Below are 15,724 nucleotides of genomic sequence, written 5' to 3'. Positions count from 1 at the left end.
ACCGCTTCATGCTAAAATTTATTTATTTCATCCAGCTCCTGTTTATTTTCCTCTTGATGACCAGACAATGTTGCCAAAACTAAAGTAGTGTTTTCTTGTTGACATTTTTTGCTATGATGTCCGAAGTATACTTCGACCACGTGCCGACAAAAAAATACAAAATGATGGTCGGCCAACTGAACGTCAGTCAAAATCATCATCGGCCTATCCAAGAATACGTAGTTAGTAAACCAACAATTAGGCCTACTTTGTTTTTATTAACAGTACCTGATTTATATCCTTAAAGTGCATGTCACACGGCCATGGCAACTTTGCGTAAAACTAAAGGTACATCTTATTCGTTGGACTTCCTATTTTATCAATTTCCTTTGTCTAGATATTATTTTGCTAGCAATTTGGATGTAGGACTGCATCATGGGGTTAATGACCTATATGGGTATTAGATTGGAGAAATCCTGTGTTCAAGGCCCTCGGCTGTAATGCATCTAGCGACTGTTCCGCTTGTTTCCCAATGACCGTTGATGGGTCTTGTGACTTACAGGGACCTAAAATTCTACAAAGTTGAAAAAAAAATTGCTCCTGGATGAGACTGTACAGAGCAAGGACTTTTTGGGCCTCCTGGAAGATCATATGACCAACAGGGGGGTATACCCAGCCCTTGGGGGAGGGCATTGACACTTTTTCAGCAACTAAATTTGATGCCATTGCATAGAGAAGAGTTGGAACTTACAAAAAAATGCAAATGAGTGGGTAGTTGAACGATTCAATTTTCTGCAAAATCCAGTTCCATTTTTGGTTGCTCTTATTGAGTAACCAGGGGGGCAAATGGCCCTAGGGGGGTGGCTAAACAATTTTTTCGGAGAATAATTTTGCTCAAAATTTGTAGATATGAAATGGATCTTTCATAAAATCACAAATGATTGGACACTTAAACGATTCATTTTGCCACAAACACAGCCTGATTTTTTTGCTCCATTTTCAACATAAATTTCAGCAGCACCCACCAGCAAGTTACTACCTAATTGGAATAGCTCAAAACCCCACTAAAACTGCCCCAAACACCCTAAAATTCGCCATGACAACAGCACGCACATGTGCGCTCATTCAACCGTAAATTTAACTTAATTGCGTCACTGCTTTGCTTGGTGATGCATGACTTCTACACGGGTCTACACGGTGGGCATTTCCCAGCACCAAAACTAATTTTCATAGAAATACCAATATGCGTCCTTCAATCGAACCTTTTCTGATTTCGTTCACATTAGTTTTGCATCACAAAAACCTCTAGTATATTTTGAATTTATTTGCGTGTAACTTTTTCTCCATGCAATGATGTACAAATCAAGTTCAGAAATAGAATTGAGTTAAACAGTTGCCACATTAAATGATTTGCTGGTCAATGCTGAGGCGCAGAATGGAACCAGACAAATGCGATGCGCATTTAAGAGCAAAAAATCAACTATGGATTGCTAAAGAAAAGCTAGTTTTAAAATCAAAGGCGAACAACACACACACATACGCTCAAAATAAGTTGATGGGTGATCATGGGGATTGCCGCAGCTTGAATAACACAGCAGATCAAAAAAGTCATGGCAAGTCAGGAATTTGGGTAAATCAAAATTTCTTTTAGAAGGCTTAGAAATACGCTTTTTGCATCTCGGCAACCTTTTTAATGTAGTCTTCGTGACTCGCAAACAACTTCAGCGACTTCTCGATTCGTTTCCATTTGGCGCGTTTTGCATCTACACCAGGCTGCGAAGCAACGAATAAACAATTTTAATTATCTCAATTCGGAAAGGACGCTTAAGTACTTGTCACAGAAATTGCAACATTTCAAGCATCATGTCTGGTGATGTTCTACAGTCATTTTATTAAAATTAATGCTCCATAAATATCTAAAAATTGAAAAGCATTGGGAAATCCTGTCTGGATAAACTGCACACGTTCAACTTTGACATCAAATCAATTGCTTTTGTTTGCCACTCTGGATAAAGTGTTGTTACAATTTGTTATTATTGTCATTGAAACCATATTTTTATTCCTGAACGGGCGCAGAGTTGACCTGCACACGGTATTAGCACTGCCCACAAAATGTTTTAGACAAAAAGTCCAATTTTTAATTGTAAATGTGTGCGCAATAATCGTAGTAACCGAAAGTTGTCAGTATTTGGGTCTAACTCTTCGCGTTTTTCGCCCTTTTACTGTACTCTTTGACGCTATAGCGTCATACTGACATATTTTTTACAGAAATCGTTGGGAATAGTAGTATATGACGTCACGGAAACTATACATATTTGACTTACTACATTTATTTGTTTTAGTGTAGAACAGGCGTTAAAATAAAATACGTAATTTTTAATTTTTGACAAATAAACGCATTTCTGTAACTGTAATGACAACAAGGCAATGTACCGCCTCATTCTTTTGACCACAATAAAATTTCCGGAAGTGTTTCCCATTTGAAAAGTTTAAACGTCGATATCTTTGCAAATAGGCACCAAATTTTAACTTAGCTGCTCTAAATTCACCATTGCAAATACATTAATAAAAGAACAAAAAATGTCCGCTGGGGCATAAGATACTCACAGACACAACCAGGTTGGCAAGCACTTCGCCACTGTCGTCATGGCAATTCAGGACTACAGATTCAATCCAGCTGTTGTCCGTGTTGCGATGATCGTCTGTGTAACCTTGGGATACCTGTTTATAATTGTGACGCCATTAAAGATGATAAAGTATAAAAAAATCATAACAAAACAAAAATTAATGTTTTTCACCCCAGTGCCGTTTTCCAGGAACGTCTTTAGCTTTTTCCTCAGCTTCTCAGGTTCCATATCAGGATTTACACATTTTACTTTTTCCTTAAACTCTCGTAATAGAGTTTCAGTGATGGTCTCTCCAGGGTGAACCATCCCCTGGTGAAACAACGTTGAAGTGCAAACATGGACAAATGCTATCTACTTCTAACTTATTTACAAAACACCGTACTAATCTCAATAATTTTATTCACGTGGAGCGTTTGGAAATAAAAAAGTAAACGAGTTTCTTCAAAAAAAACGAGTGGCCATTACGCGCGTCTGTCCGCACCATGTAACTCGTCGTAACGTTTGAAGAAAAAGGACCTAAAAACAATGTGTTTCTAAAAAATGTGTTGACCTAGTTTCGCTTGCGTAACTGACATCGGTTGTTGCAACGTCAGTCTCGCAGTACGATATGCCAACTGGTACTAGTTGGTTTCGTCGTACACCGATCCAGTGTGTTCATCGTTAACGACGCCCTTTTGGCTAATACGCCTCATGCATTGAAATTCAAACACAGTTTTTCGATACTTGATGACGTCATAGTAACAAATTATGACGTCATAATATAGCCGCCCCCCCTGGAAAAATGAAAACTAGGCGCCTATGTCCTGACATATATGAATAATTATTGATGTTAAAGAAATTGGCCACAGTTTCTGAAAGCAACGTTCGAGGCAATGATTCTTACTCAACATTCACGAAAACTAGAGGGAGCAATTTGAAACTGGACAAACCGACAGGCGTATTTACTTGCGATACTCAAGTGAAGTAAAATAGCGTGAGTTAAAACCAAACACACTTACCCCGGGTATCGCCCAATCTCCAGTGTCTTCACGTTTAATGGCGATGAATTCCAAGACACGTTTTCCATCCAGCTTTAAATCTTTGCCGTCATCCCCTTTCACCCATCGAGTTACAATTGGGTAAGCAGCATAATTGGGTCCGTATCTTCCAAGCAAACCGCGGCCACAGATTCCAGTGCGACCCATGGGATTTCTGCATTATATCTACACGGTAATTTACTGCAATTATTTCATTCCAAGTTTCCGCTTTAGAATGTTGTGTTGAAACATGTCTCACTTCCCTTTACCTAGAAAATACAATAGGATTACCTTGGTATGTTGTTGACAATAGGGTATTTCCCCATGTAACTTCGTCTGTCCACTTTGTAGTTAGAATCCTCAGCGTTGAACCGTGGACGCGGATTGTCTATAGTGCCCTCTAGTGGCGGATCAGCCCATGGTGGTTTATTTAAAACTTTTCTAGACGTGTGAAATTTAGGTTGGTACGACGCCATTGAGATCTAGAAAAGTCGTTTAGCGGTTACAAACAACGTAAGGTGGTAGTTTTGATACGAAAAAAAAATAAAAATGAGACTTTCTCACCGTCCACGACACTAATATCCGAGGAACAGGAAAACGATCCACGTTGCTTTGTGGATATGGACTCGTCAGCGCCTTCACGTGCACTGGGAAAATAGGATAAAAATCATCATTTTGGGTGCAAAATATCTGGAGTTAACGACTTTGAAAAGGAAAGCCAAAGCTGGAATGCTGTTGATCATATTAGATAATTACCCCGACGCTTTTCTGCAAGCAGTTCACTGTAGTACTGATGATGCACCCAGTATGTGTTCGAAAGGTTTACTAATAATATGATCAACAGCATTCTAGCTTTGGCTTTCCTTTTCAAAATCTTCATACTAATTTACCAAAACAAACTTTTAACTAAAAATTTTGTTCTGATTTTTCTATTTCGTAAAATTCTTATAAATATGTGAAGTAGCAGATGAAGTGCAAAACACTCGTTCCTTACCATTTTGTTCTAGATTTTGTGGCACTGTATTGTTGTCTTGCATCGCCTGCATAATCCACTGCAGAGACTCGTTTGCTTGTCCCAGCTTCTCTTCCAGTTTCTTTACGCGGTCATCGTTAGCAGTAACTTGCCTAAAATATGAAGAAAATAACTTTGGTTGCAAATTTCCTGGTATGTAGGTAGAAATTGTCTTAAGTTTTGGCCTAGAGTTTTTCAGCATTTCTTGCATTAAGACACTTTAACAGGGAGGTCTTTTGACACCTTTTCAAAGAGTCGATTTGTAGAACATCCCGGTCTTGTTTCCGAGTCGACAAGTTTGGGTCATCCTTAGCTTTCTTCAGATATTTGTCAGTGATGCACTTCTCGAATTCATCCAAATACCTTTTATCATTCTTTTTTTTTATCTACAAATTGGTCGGAAGTTTTAAAATGTATGTTGGGATTTATACAAGACGAGAACAATGAAATGTTAATATCAGAGATACATAAATATATCAGAATAACGCACTTATAAAGTAGGAAACTTAGCGGATATCAATCAAATAAGGTTGAATGAAATTACTAAAAGGCATGAAAAGGCTTCGGACTCACCTGCGAAATATAACCTTGATTTTTTGCTGTGCTTGTGTCGCAGAATATGTGCTCGAGGGCCTTCACGAGATACCAAATTACACTAAACGGAGCTGGCAGAGGTGGTCGGTTTCGATATTTTTCGATTAATTTGAATCGCTGAAACTTCCAAGTAGACTTGGCTTTTTTTTCGAGCGTGTTGAACGTGTGGCTATAGCAACATGGATGTATTTTATGCTGTCACGTTATGTAAATGTTTTTGGAAGTCATTACAAGCCACACAATGGATTATCGGTAGCAATGTTTTAGTTATTATAATTCCAATACAAACCCGAAAATATTATACCTGAACATAGCGATAAGAAGGTTGAGAAGTAGGATGTTGGCTAGCAACATGTAGAAGGCTGAAATCACTGGAACCGCATCTTGTTGCTGTGGGCAACGCTGGTAACCGGTGTTTATCAACGTTTGGTTGTTCGTGCATTTGAACGCAGAAGAAGCTTAAAGTTAAAAAAAGAAATATGATACTTCAAAAACGTAAAAACAGAATTGCAAATTTCTAATGACCAGGCTTAACTTTTTATGAACAGGTCAGATTATTCTCCATAAAAATATTATTAATGAAAACGCTATAATTGTTTGTGATGGGGGGTTGCGTAAAAGTTTGGTGGGAAAGTGGTAAAGGTCTGTTATTGCAGTGATTGGCTGAAAAAGTAGAGGAAAATTCTCCCTCCATTCAGCATTAGTCAATACTCACCCGGGTCGTAGTTTATTTCGTCGAGGAAAAGCTCGCCGTATATTTGCCAGTAAGGTTTGTAGAAGATACCGTAGATCGCCGTTCCAATTCTTGTCTCGTTCGGGTAAAGCATTCCCTGGCTTGTCACCCCGTAAGCGAATAGAAAGATGGCCACGATGAACACGAAGAACCAGAGATCTTTCAACTTTTACGAAAAAAAACAGATCTCACATGTCACAAAGTCATAAGCAATATATTGCCGAGGTCGGCAACACAGATTCGGAGCCACATGTGGCTCTTCCACCCATGTATTTTTGGCTTCATTATCTTTCCTTACCATATTGCCGACCATGACAACTTTCGGTCCGATTGTTTGACTCAAAGTGAAAACATGCAGCAACCGAATGCAGTAACCAATAAACGAAAGAGACAGGATTATTCGCGAGGGATTCAAATCAGAGTGAAACCTGAAAAAACGATTGTTTCGTTGTCATTCTTGACGTTGCTTACAACAAACTTATGCTTGTGTAACAAACCTTAATCGGAAACCCAACAAGAAGAGCAGTAGAGCAAGGGTATCAATTTTGTTCCAGAGATCAGCAAACCAAAACCGAACGCTCTGTGCCAAGTTTATGTTCCTCGGTCTAACAATCTGAAATAAACGTAAACCATTTGGTAACATGAATCTTCATTTATTCTTTGTGTTTGGAAACCAACCGCGAATATCTCATCCAAGGAAAGGATCAGAGACCAAACAACCAACAACCACTCTGGTATTGAAGGCGCCTCCAGTGTCGAAACTGAGCCCGTGTAGGGAAAGAAGTTGAAGAGTAAAATGTAACTGAACAATATCAGGAACAACTAAAACAAAAGTCGAAAAACGATTAGGTTTTTAATGTCAGTTACATCACGACTTAAAACAATTACATAGTAAGAAAAAACTGTTAAAAACTAAAAATATTCCGTTTCTCAAAATCCTGGTTATGCATGCTAAAATTTGATGATAAACGCACCAGGTGAAAAATGATGTTAACTACATATTTGGTGACCGGAGCTCCATGAAAGATAACAAACTTTGTTTTTGGCGGCGCTTTTTTTACAATTTCAGTTCCACCATTTTCAACGTCTGGATTAAAAATCAGTAAGATTATTTTTATATCTTATTTGTCGATAAATCAATAACGAACCTTCAATTTGCTTCGGTTCAACTTCATCCGTTTCAGAGAAATCGATCCAATAAAGAGGGAAAATGAATACAACGGCCAACAAAAGGTGTATGTAGCCTTTCCATTCGTTGAAGTTCATGTTATTTTTCCACAAACTGTTGAGGTAATTTTGTACAGCCGGGTGCGCCACCACATCCTGTACAAAACCACAAGCAATTTTAAACATGCAGGATGATTTAAACAAGCCAAAGTTTAAGAGAGATCCATTACTTAATCCCGATAAAACCTTTGCAGCTCAATACACTGGTTTTTAAATCTAAGTTTAATTTTTGCACGGTAATGCTTCAAATCGCTCACACCCAAAGACAGAACCGCAATATTGGATAGTAATGTTATCGTTAGCTTGATGAATTTAGCTTCAAACACCATAACCATACAAAACGTGCTGGGTTGGAACGTGTGCGCTACTGTGAATAATTTCCGGTACTTGTACACCACCCTTTATTTATGATACTCCCAACCGTAACGAACTATTGTTGCATAGAGGTAAACGAAACTGGTATGTCGTTCAGAACGTTCTGTTTTCCAACTACAGTGTTAAGTTGTGGGGACAAAACGGGTAAAGGCATGCAATTAAATGACATATTGAGGTCGCATTGCTCATCATAAGCTTTAATACGGTGCCGACATTTAGTGGAAAACAACGCTTTCAGTGTTTCTGCAACCAACAAATTTTCGTCAATAATTAACTCACTCTACTGGAGGCGTCCACTGCCATTTGCATGCAGTCAAGTCCTCTCCACTTCGGATGTTTTCTTGTCAAAAGTTTCTTAGTCTTCTTAGGGTCGTCCTTCATGCACTGGGTGAGAATATCCTGAGTGATTGACGCGTATTCCTCGGCGTGTTCGTTCAGACTGTCGCGCTGAGAACGAACAACAAACGAATTTAGATATACATGCCTAATAAAAGATTCAGGGAATCGCTCCCATTCCGTGATCGCAGCGCTTTCCACCGTTTGGTTTCGACCACATTTATGGAAAGACATTCCGAGGTTAAAATCTTTTGACTTTCATGTTGAGCTGGAGGGCAGATGATCCTTTTTTGGTGTGCTTTAATCCTTTTATGATGTTTTTTACAGGCACTGACGATGCTTTTCAGCGAAATATGTTTACTTTACATGAAAGTCAACAGATTTCGACGTAGGAAACATATCTTTCCATAACTGTTGGATATACATGGTTTAAAATATCTTCCACGACATGTAGAGTGCTGCAAACTAAACAAGATGGGTTTGGACAAACTTCCTTTGATAATGAGATTGGTCAGCGGGTACAAAACTGATCTTTTTAAATTTTTTAGCAATGGTAGTACAAACTTGCCGGGTTGGGCCCTTCGCACTAACAAAATCTTCACAGCTATACGCAAACAAAAAGTTCTAGTTGTGTGAAGAAAAACGTTAACCTGTTAATACCTTGCAACAATATCAATAAAGGCTAAAATGAAGTACCGACAGTGGTATGATGATGTTGTACGGTTTACAATGAATAAGCAGCGAAAAATAAAAATACACAGGATTTTCGGGTGTGCTAATGTTCTTACCGACGTTTTTGCGAAACTCATCTTGGACATTTCCTTCAGCATTGCTGTTGCTGCGACGGCGGCCGGCAGTTGGTCAATCATTGATTCCCAAATAGCCCGAGCCAATTCCTTTCTGTTCATTAGCACCGACCACTGGAAGACTTCTCTCAGTGCGTCAATGGGTTTCAGGTTCTACATAATCAGTAGTAAAATTTAATTTTCAAACGTACTTCCGTTGATTCTGGTTAAATTAACTAGTAAAAATTTATATATTTAATAACGTTTTAGGTGCGAGAGTACTTTACATGTTAATACCTATGGAAATGGTTATACACCAAATATTCGGTTTGATTATATAATATGTATGTATATGCATCAACTAACAAGTCATATGATCAAATTTAACATGGTGAAAGTTGTGAAGACATATGCGTCTTTCTGAAACCAATTAGTACTGAAGTATGGTAGCCTACATTAGTTGCAATTAAAAGTTCACCTCATTAGTCACTTGTTTATACGAAGGCCCCAGCAATTTTTCCATTACACTGAAGAAAAAATAGGTATATATAACACTCCTGTAAAAGCTTTAAATAACAAATGTGTAAAATCACATAATTTTAGTCAAATGAAACCAAAATAAAAAAAAAAGGTTTTAAACTTTATTTATATATTTATATGTAGACTATATACATTGTAGAGGTAATTTTGTACAGCCGGGTGCAGCACTACACCCTGCATAAAACCAAAGCATTTTTGAACATACAGGATGATTTAAACAAGCCAAAGCTCAAATTTCAACAAAGCCTTTGTATCCCAGTAAACTGAATATGTTCAAATCTGTGTTTTCGGTTTAATTTTTTTTATTCGACTGGTAGATTGGCACAACTGCAATGTTCAGTATGAACCTTAAAGACTTGTAAATCCAATGTAAGACCCTACTTGGTTCCGGTAGCAACTAAATAAATCTGGGCACATTCAGCATGTTCACTGGACCCGAACATGGGCAGTTTTGGGCCATTCTGTACCTTGTGAGTGCTTCCCTGTCAAAGAGTTCCACATTGTTTGATAGGGATTTCTTTTCCAGCATTTGTTTGCAATATGTTGGTGATTCAGGAATGCTTCTGTAAAGATCTATTATTATATCCCATGATAGGTGTGTTCTCACATCTAAGCCATATTCGAGAAGAACTTGAACAAATTTTGCATTATCCTGCAAAACAACGTAGTATACAGAATTGGCAGGGTTACCATTGACCAAAACCAAACAAACAGGAAAAAAACTTTTCATGAAGAAGTAGTTCAAATTCGTGATTTATTGTGATAATATTTCAATCAGTGTAAAATGCCATAAAAACTATAGGAACCACTTGACAAAAAACTAAGACCAAAAAAAGTTGTGTTTCTAACAAATGAGCATTTTTCTCTTGTCTGCAACATTCTTTAAAATAAGGGCAAATATTTAAAAAAAGGTACAGTTTGTCAAGTGCCGGAAATTTAGTGTAGTACAAAAAAAACATCAAAAAAAAATGCATTGATCAACATTGAAAAACAAGTTTTTTACTGATCATTTTTAGCAACTACTTTATCTTACCTTCTTAACAGCATCCACAAAAATCATTGTAAGTACTTTCTGGCTGATATTGCAATCATCAGTGAGAATGTGTGAACTTGCGATGTCACTTCTGTCCCAAGCAAGAGCCAGCTCTAGTTGTCGTTCTGTTTTTCCTTCGTCTTTCTGTGCGTCAGCTGCCAAGAACAACATAGGTATATGTAAGCAAAGTAGTGAATTTTCACTGCAAACTCAGACAGGTCACTTTATGTTTAACATCTATTTTCATGGCTTTTTACCGATGAAAATTAAAATGAAAGAATATAGAAATCCATGCTTACATGTTTCCACAAACAAACTATTTTGAGTTGAAGAGAAATTTATTTCTGTTCACTTTCAATGAAAAAAGGTTCATACTTAAGACTATAAAAGACTAGTCAGATCAAAAAGGTATGATTATCACAGATGTCTGAACACAATCTAGCTATAATCAAAGAAAGGCAGTTCTGTCTAAAGGGGATAACAATTTGTTCAGTCAGCTGGATGTATTTTAAGCAATTTTTTGTAGCATTGACTTTTCACCCCAGAATAGGTTGCTATACGGATAGTTATTGGCAAGAAAATCCAACCGGATTCAAATCTTGGTTAAACACAGAGTGCACCTGTCCATACACAGAATATATAGTATATACATTACCTAGTTTATAACATTAACTTCAAAATATCAGGAATATATGTTTAACAAGTGTTGGCACAGGGAGTTAAGTTCAAACATTGAGAAGTCATTGTAAAAGAAAGTGCTGTTTACTCAGCACACAATATCTATGGTTGAATCTCATAAAAGTGTAGAATGGTAACAACAAAACAATCGTTTCAAGAATTTTACCCTTTACTCAGCATGACACAGCTGGTAATTCTGTGCAGTTTTGTTATACCACTGTATACATTATTCATAGAACCACACCTAGCAGTAATGACTGTAGAATAGCAACATCCAGCTCTTGTACACTGTCTGGTGTGTCAAGTTGAAAGACAGTAATTAAGTGCTTGTTCTTCACACATTCCTCAGCCATGTATGTCCACTTTGACAGATCATCATTTGTTTTCCATTTCATCATATTCTCTGGTAAATAAAATTCTACATTGATCAGCGTGTATTCACGACTATTTTTGATGCTTTATTTTAACAAAGGTATTGTTCAATAAAAAATTGGAAGAGTCTTTGTTTATATATATAGTCTGTACATATTTATTTATCCAGTTGACATTTTTCTCAAGACGTGAACAGTCACAAACTACACAAACATTGGACAGAACTGCTGACCAAATTGTTCGACTTGAAACAATGATCAACCCATCATTCAATGGAGATTACTTTTTAAACGTTGGCCACAAAAACATAAACATATATGAAAAAATGATATAATGCTGTTCAGATATACCTTGCAAAAGTTCTTCTATTAGCTTTTGATTCACTTTTGCTTCTCCTTGTCTGGTGCAAAGTGTTGCCAAAATGTTTGCCCATTGTCCAGAACCACCAACCACTACTACAGGAGTCCCTGCCTTCAAAGCTTCATTAACAGTCTGAAACAAATGACCATGTGTAATCTACATTATCACATACGGAATAAGTTTACAGGTAATAATCAAAAACTACCTTTAATGATCCTGGACCCCCTTGCACAAGTATACAACTTATGAGAATATCTCTTCCACCAGGCTTAATGCTTTTGGCTAAAAAATATTTTTATATAACTTAACCAATGAGCGCTGCAGACAGGGTGTACACTAGCAGGCACACAGATTTCCACTTTGTGGTACCTTTCGGTCAATTGTCGATCCGTTGGGTACCAAACTAGGTACCAATCAACAAAGACGAACCAAGTGGAGCGCACTACTGATAAGACCTTACAGGTTTTAACTGCAGTTCTCTTTGATTATAATAATGGCTCATTTGCGCAGTTGCAAGTCAAAACAAGCTTATACAAACCTATGTACTCCTCAAAGTTAGCACGGAATGTTATTTCCTTGCCATACAGCCCTTCTGAACCATCATCAACCATAATAAAATGGGAATGGTTTTTGTCCAGAACACCTCCTACTTTTGGGTTGCTAACATCATGCTGCAAATGTTCAGATATTAAGTCTAATAAGTTTTTGTTTTCAGTTATTGCTAAATTTACCTTCTTTTCTGCAAGTATTTTTTGCCGGTCATGAATTACTCCCCATGTTGCTATTCCAAGTGTGACAACCTGTGAAATACACATGACTATGTAAACATCACTCAGAAATGGTTGAACAGTCTTTTATTTAGATACATTTAAGTGCCTTTATGTAAAGCAGACATATCTGATGCAAACCAGCAATCATAATCATTATTACTTTATCAACGTATATATAATATTTAAAACCTGGATTTTCATTGTTTAAAACAAGGTTTTAAATTAGCCAACATGACAATCCTAACTATGCAACTACTTTTTCGGCTTCTTTTCTTGACTTTGCAGCAGAGTACTCTTGCACTGCCTTGCCAACATGTTTCATCACACCATAGTTCGTCCCACCAGTGACAATCCACGCTCCTACATAAGCCAAAACAGATCTATACATATAAATATATTATTTTTATATATTTTACTCAACATACACAATTTATTTCCATGACAAATAATGGAAAATAAAGCACTATAAAAGTACCACCTAAGACCCAAAAGTGGTTATCGAGAAAACAACAACAGCTTTACATAAGTTTTACACGTTACATAAATACTGTCTTAACATTTAAATACAAAATCACCCCACCTGTGCCCACAGCCACGTTAATTATACTTTTCCTGAATATCCTGGTAAGTCTTGGTTTCATTCTGAAGTTCTGAGCACCTCCAGTTACAGAAACAATAAGATTTGGTTCTTCGAGTTTCCAAACATGTTTGATGTGGTCATAGACTTTGCCAATATTTTGAATATTGTGGGAAACTTTAATGAACTGAAAGTGAAAATAAATTGTATTCAGTTTTGTACAAAAACCACTGCAAAGCAAAAACTCAACAGGATTTGTCAGGAATGCATTCAAACAAGTCATGTAAAGTTTTGACAAAATATGAACAAACCTGCGAGGTTTTTAGATCATTTTTTGCTCCAATAATCTCAAGCTCTCCATGGTCAAAGTCTGCAAAACGTCATAGTAAAAAAGAATATTGCACAGATGAAAATTTTGTGGGGATTATATTACCCTTGTTGGACCTGACGACACCAATAGATGTAAAACCTGTGGTGGTGTTTGAATAGTTTTTTTTACCAAGCAGCTTCGTTCCACTTCCCTGTGAAGGAGATATACGATTTCCGGACATGCTGCTTGGCTTTGGCAAACGCACCCAACCCTCGGCTGCTAAATCGGTGAATGTTTCATTTCCCCATCAATCCATATAGCAGGGTTGCCAGAATATTTTTTTTGTTTAGAGCCAAACAACACGACAAAAAACGCCAAAAAGCGCCAAAACTAGTTTTGAGTGAAACAGAAAAGAGCCAATCGTTTAAATACTGTATTGTTTAATTTTCTGCTTCCCGAACATATGTTCAATTGTATTTACAGGCAAATTACATTCATGTGGTAGAGTAACATATAATCTCTTCTTTGTTTATTTATGCTCTTGGATTATATCCGTCTTTCTATGTGCATAGCAGTGCCAGTGCTACGCAAACTTTTAACAAACAGTCTTTCAAAACTCAAATTATGACGTCACTAAAGAAGTAGTCAAGTTTACGAAAAAGTCATAGAAATGTTTTCTATGGACTTTGGTTTATGCTACCCAGGCATACAGTTTGCAACGCTTCTGAACTAGCTTGGGCTGTGATGCGTGACGTTTTTTACCGAAAAGAAGCATACTGCGAACCTGTTTCGTCACGAACCAGCCCGGACAACTTCCGAACGCAAAGCTAACAGGAAAAACGCCAGAAAAGGGCCAAATAAGCCAAACCAAATTTTGGGCGCCAGACAAAATGGAAAAAAGCCAAATTCAGGGAATTTGGCGCCGAAAGCGCCAATCTGGCAACCCTGCCATATAGGGCTGTAACGTTCGGCTAACATAGGTAAGCGTCCAAGATCAGTAAACTGGACAAAATCGGTAACCTAAACACGTGACTGCAGCGGAAAACAGGGAGGGTACATATTTTCATCCAAGGGGAGTAATTGAAATCATTTAACCTGTACAGCGTCATCGATAGGTAACTTCATTAATTGTTACGGGAATCACGCTATACCTCGCACTGTGTCCATGATAGGCAAGTTTGTTAAACGTAAGAGTAGTCACGCTATACCTTACACTATGTCCATGATAGGTAAGTTTGTTAAACGTTAGAGTAGTCACGCTATACCTTGCACTATGTCCATGATAGGTAAGTTTCTTAATTGTTAGGGTAGTCACGCTATACCTTGCACTATGTCCATGATAGGTAAGTTTGTTAAACGGTAGAGTAGACACGCTATATACCTTGCACTCTGTCCATGATAGGTAAGTTTGTTAAACGGTAGAGTAGTCACGCTGTACCTTGCACTATGTCCATGATAGGTAAGTTTGTTAAACGGTAGAGTAGTCACGCTGTACCTTGCACTATGTCCATGATAGGTAAGTTTGTTCAACGTTAGAGTAGTCACGCTATACCTTGCACTATGTCCATGATAGGTAAGTTTGTTAAACGTTAGAGCAGTCACGCTATATACCTTGCACTATGTCCATGATAGGTAAGTTTCTTAATTGTTAGGGTAGTCACGCTATACCTTGCACTATGTCCATGATAGGTAAGTTTGTTAAACGTTAGAGTAGTCACGCTATACCATGCACTATGTCCATCATAGGTAAGTTTCTTAATTGTTAGGGTAGTCACGCTATACCTTGCACTATGTCCATGATAGGTAAGTTTCTTAATTGTTAGGGTAGTCACGCTATACGTTGCACTATGTCCATGATAGGTAAGTTTGTTAAACGTTAGAGTAGACACGCTATATACCTTGCATTATGTCCATGATAGGTAAGTTTGTTAAACGTTAGAGTAGTCACGCTATACCTTGCACTATGTCCATGATAGGTAAGTTTCTTAATTGTTAGGGTAGTCATGCTATACCTTGCACGATGTCCATGATAAGTAAGTTTCTTAATTGTTAGGGTAGTCACGCTATACCTTGCACTATGTCCATGATAGATAAGTTTGTTAAACGTTGGAGTAGTCATGCTATACCTTGCACTATGTCCATGATAGGTAAGTTTGTTAAACGTTGCAGTAGTCACGCTATATACCTTGCACTATGTCCATGATAGGTAAGTTTCTTAATTGTTAGGGTAGTCACGCTATACCTTGCACTATGTCCATCATAGGTAAGTTTCTTAATTGTTAGGGTAGTCACGCTATACCTTGCACTATGTTATACCTTGGATTGTGACGCAATAAGTAGCTTTGTTCAACTTTAGGTTAGTCACGCTATACCTTGCACTATGTCCATCATAGGTAAGTT

General features: G+C 37.6%; 1 protein-coding gene across 1 annotated transcript; it reads right to left on the bottom strand.

The window, feature by feature from the left end:
- Window positions 1-1,292: 1,292 nt before the first annotated feature.
- LOC145889674 (transient receptor potential cation channel subfamily M member-like 2) lies at window positions 1,293-13,805 on the bottom strand. Its single transcript, XM_082980670.1, has 29 exons — window positions 13,448-13,805; window positions 13,326-13,384; window positions 13,018-13,201; window positions 12,694-12,797; window positions 12,206-12,467; window positions 11,873-11,949; window positions 11,658-11,799; window positions 11,180-11,338; window positions 10,258-10,412; window positions 9,692-9,876; window positions 9,163-9,211; window positions 8,688-8,858; window positions 7,843-8,010; window positions 7,110-7,284; window positions 6,936-7,048; window positions 6,640-6,783; window positions 6,459-6,574; window positions 6,260-6,389; window positions 5,944-6,127; window positions 5,533-5,686; window positions 5,208-5,397; window positions 4,878-5,020; window positions 4,617-4,747; window positions 4,187-4,269; window positions 3,914-4,104; window positions 3,605-3,797; window positions 2,778-2,915; window positions 2,587-2,700; window positions 1,293-1,752 (listed from the first exon to the last, which is right to left on the bottom strand). The coding sequence occupies exons 1-29, from the start codon at window positions 13,563-13,565 to the stop codon at window positions 1,636-1,638; spliced, it is 4,149 nt and encodes a 1,382-aa protein (XP_082836796.1). The 5' UTR covers window positions 13,566-13,805; the 3' UTR covers window positions 1,293-1,635.
- Between the last annotated feature and the right edge of the window lie 1,919 nt (window positions 13,806-15,724).

Source organism: Ascidia mentula, chromosome 2, assembly GCF_947561715.1.
Source record: "Ascidia mentula chromosome 2, kaAscMent1.1, whole genome shotgun sequence".
Taxonomy (NCBI): domain Eukaryota; kingdom Metazoa; phylum Chordata; class Ascidiacea; order Phlebobranchia; family Ascidiidae; genus Ascidia; species Ascidia mentula.
This window is presented reverse-complemented; position numbering and strand designations above follow the sequence as displayed.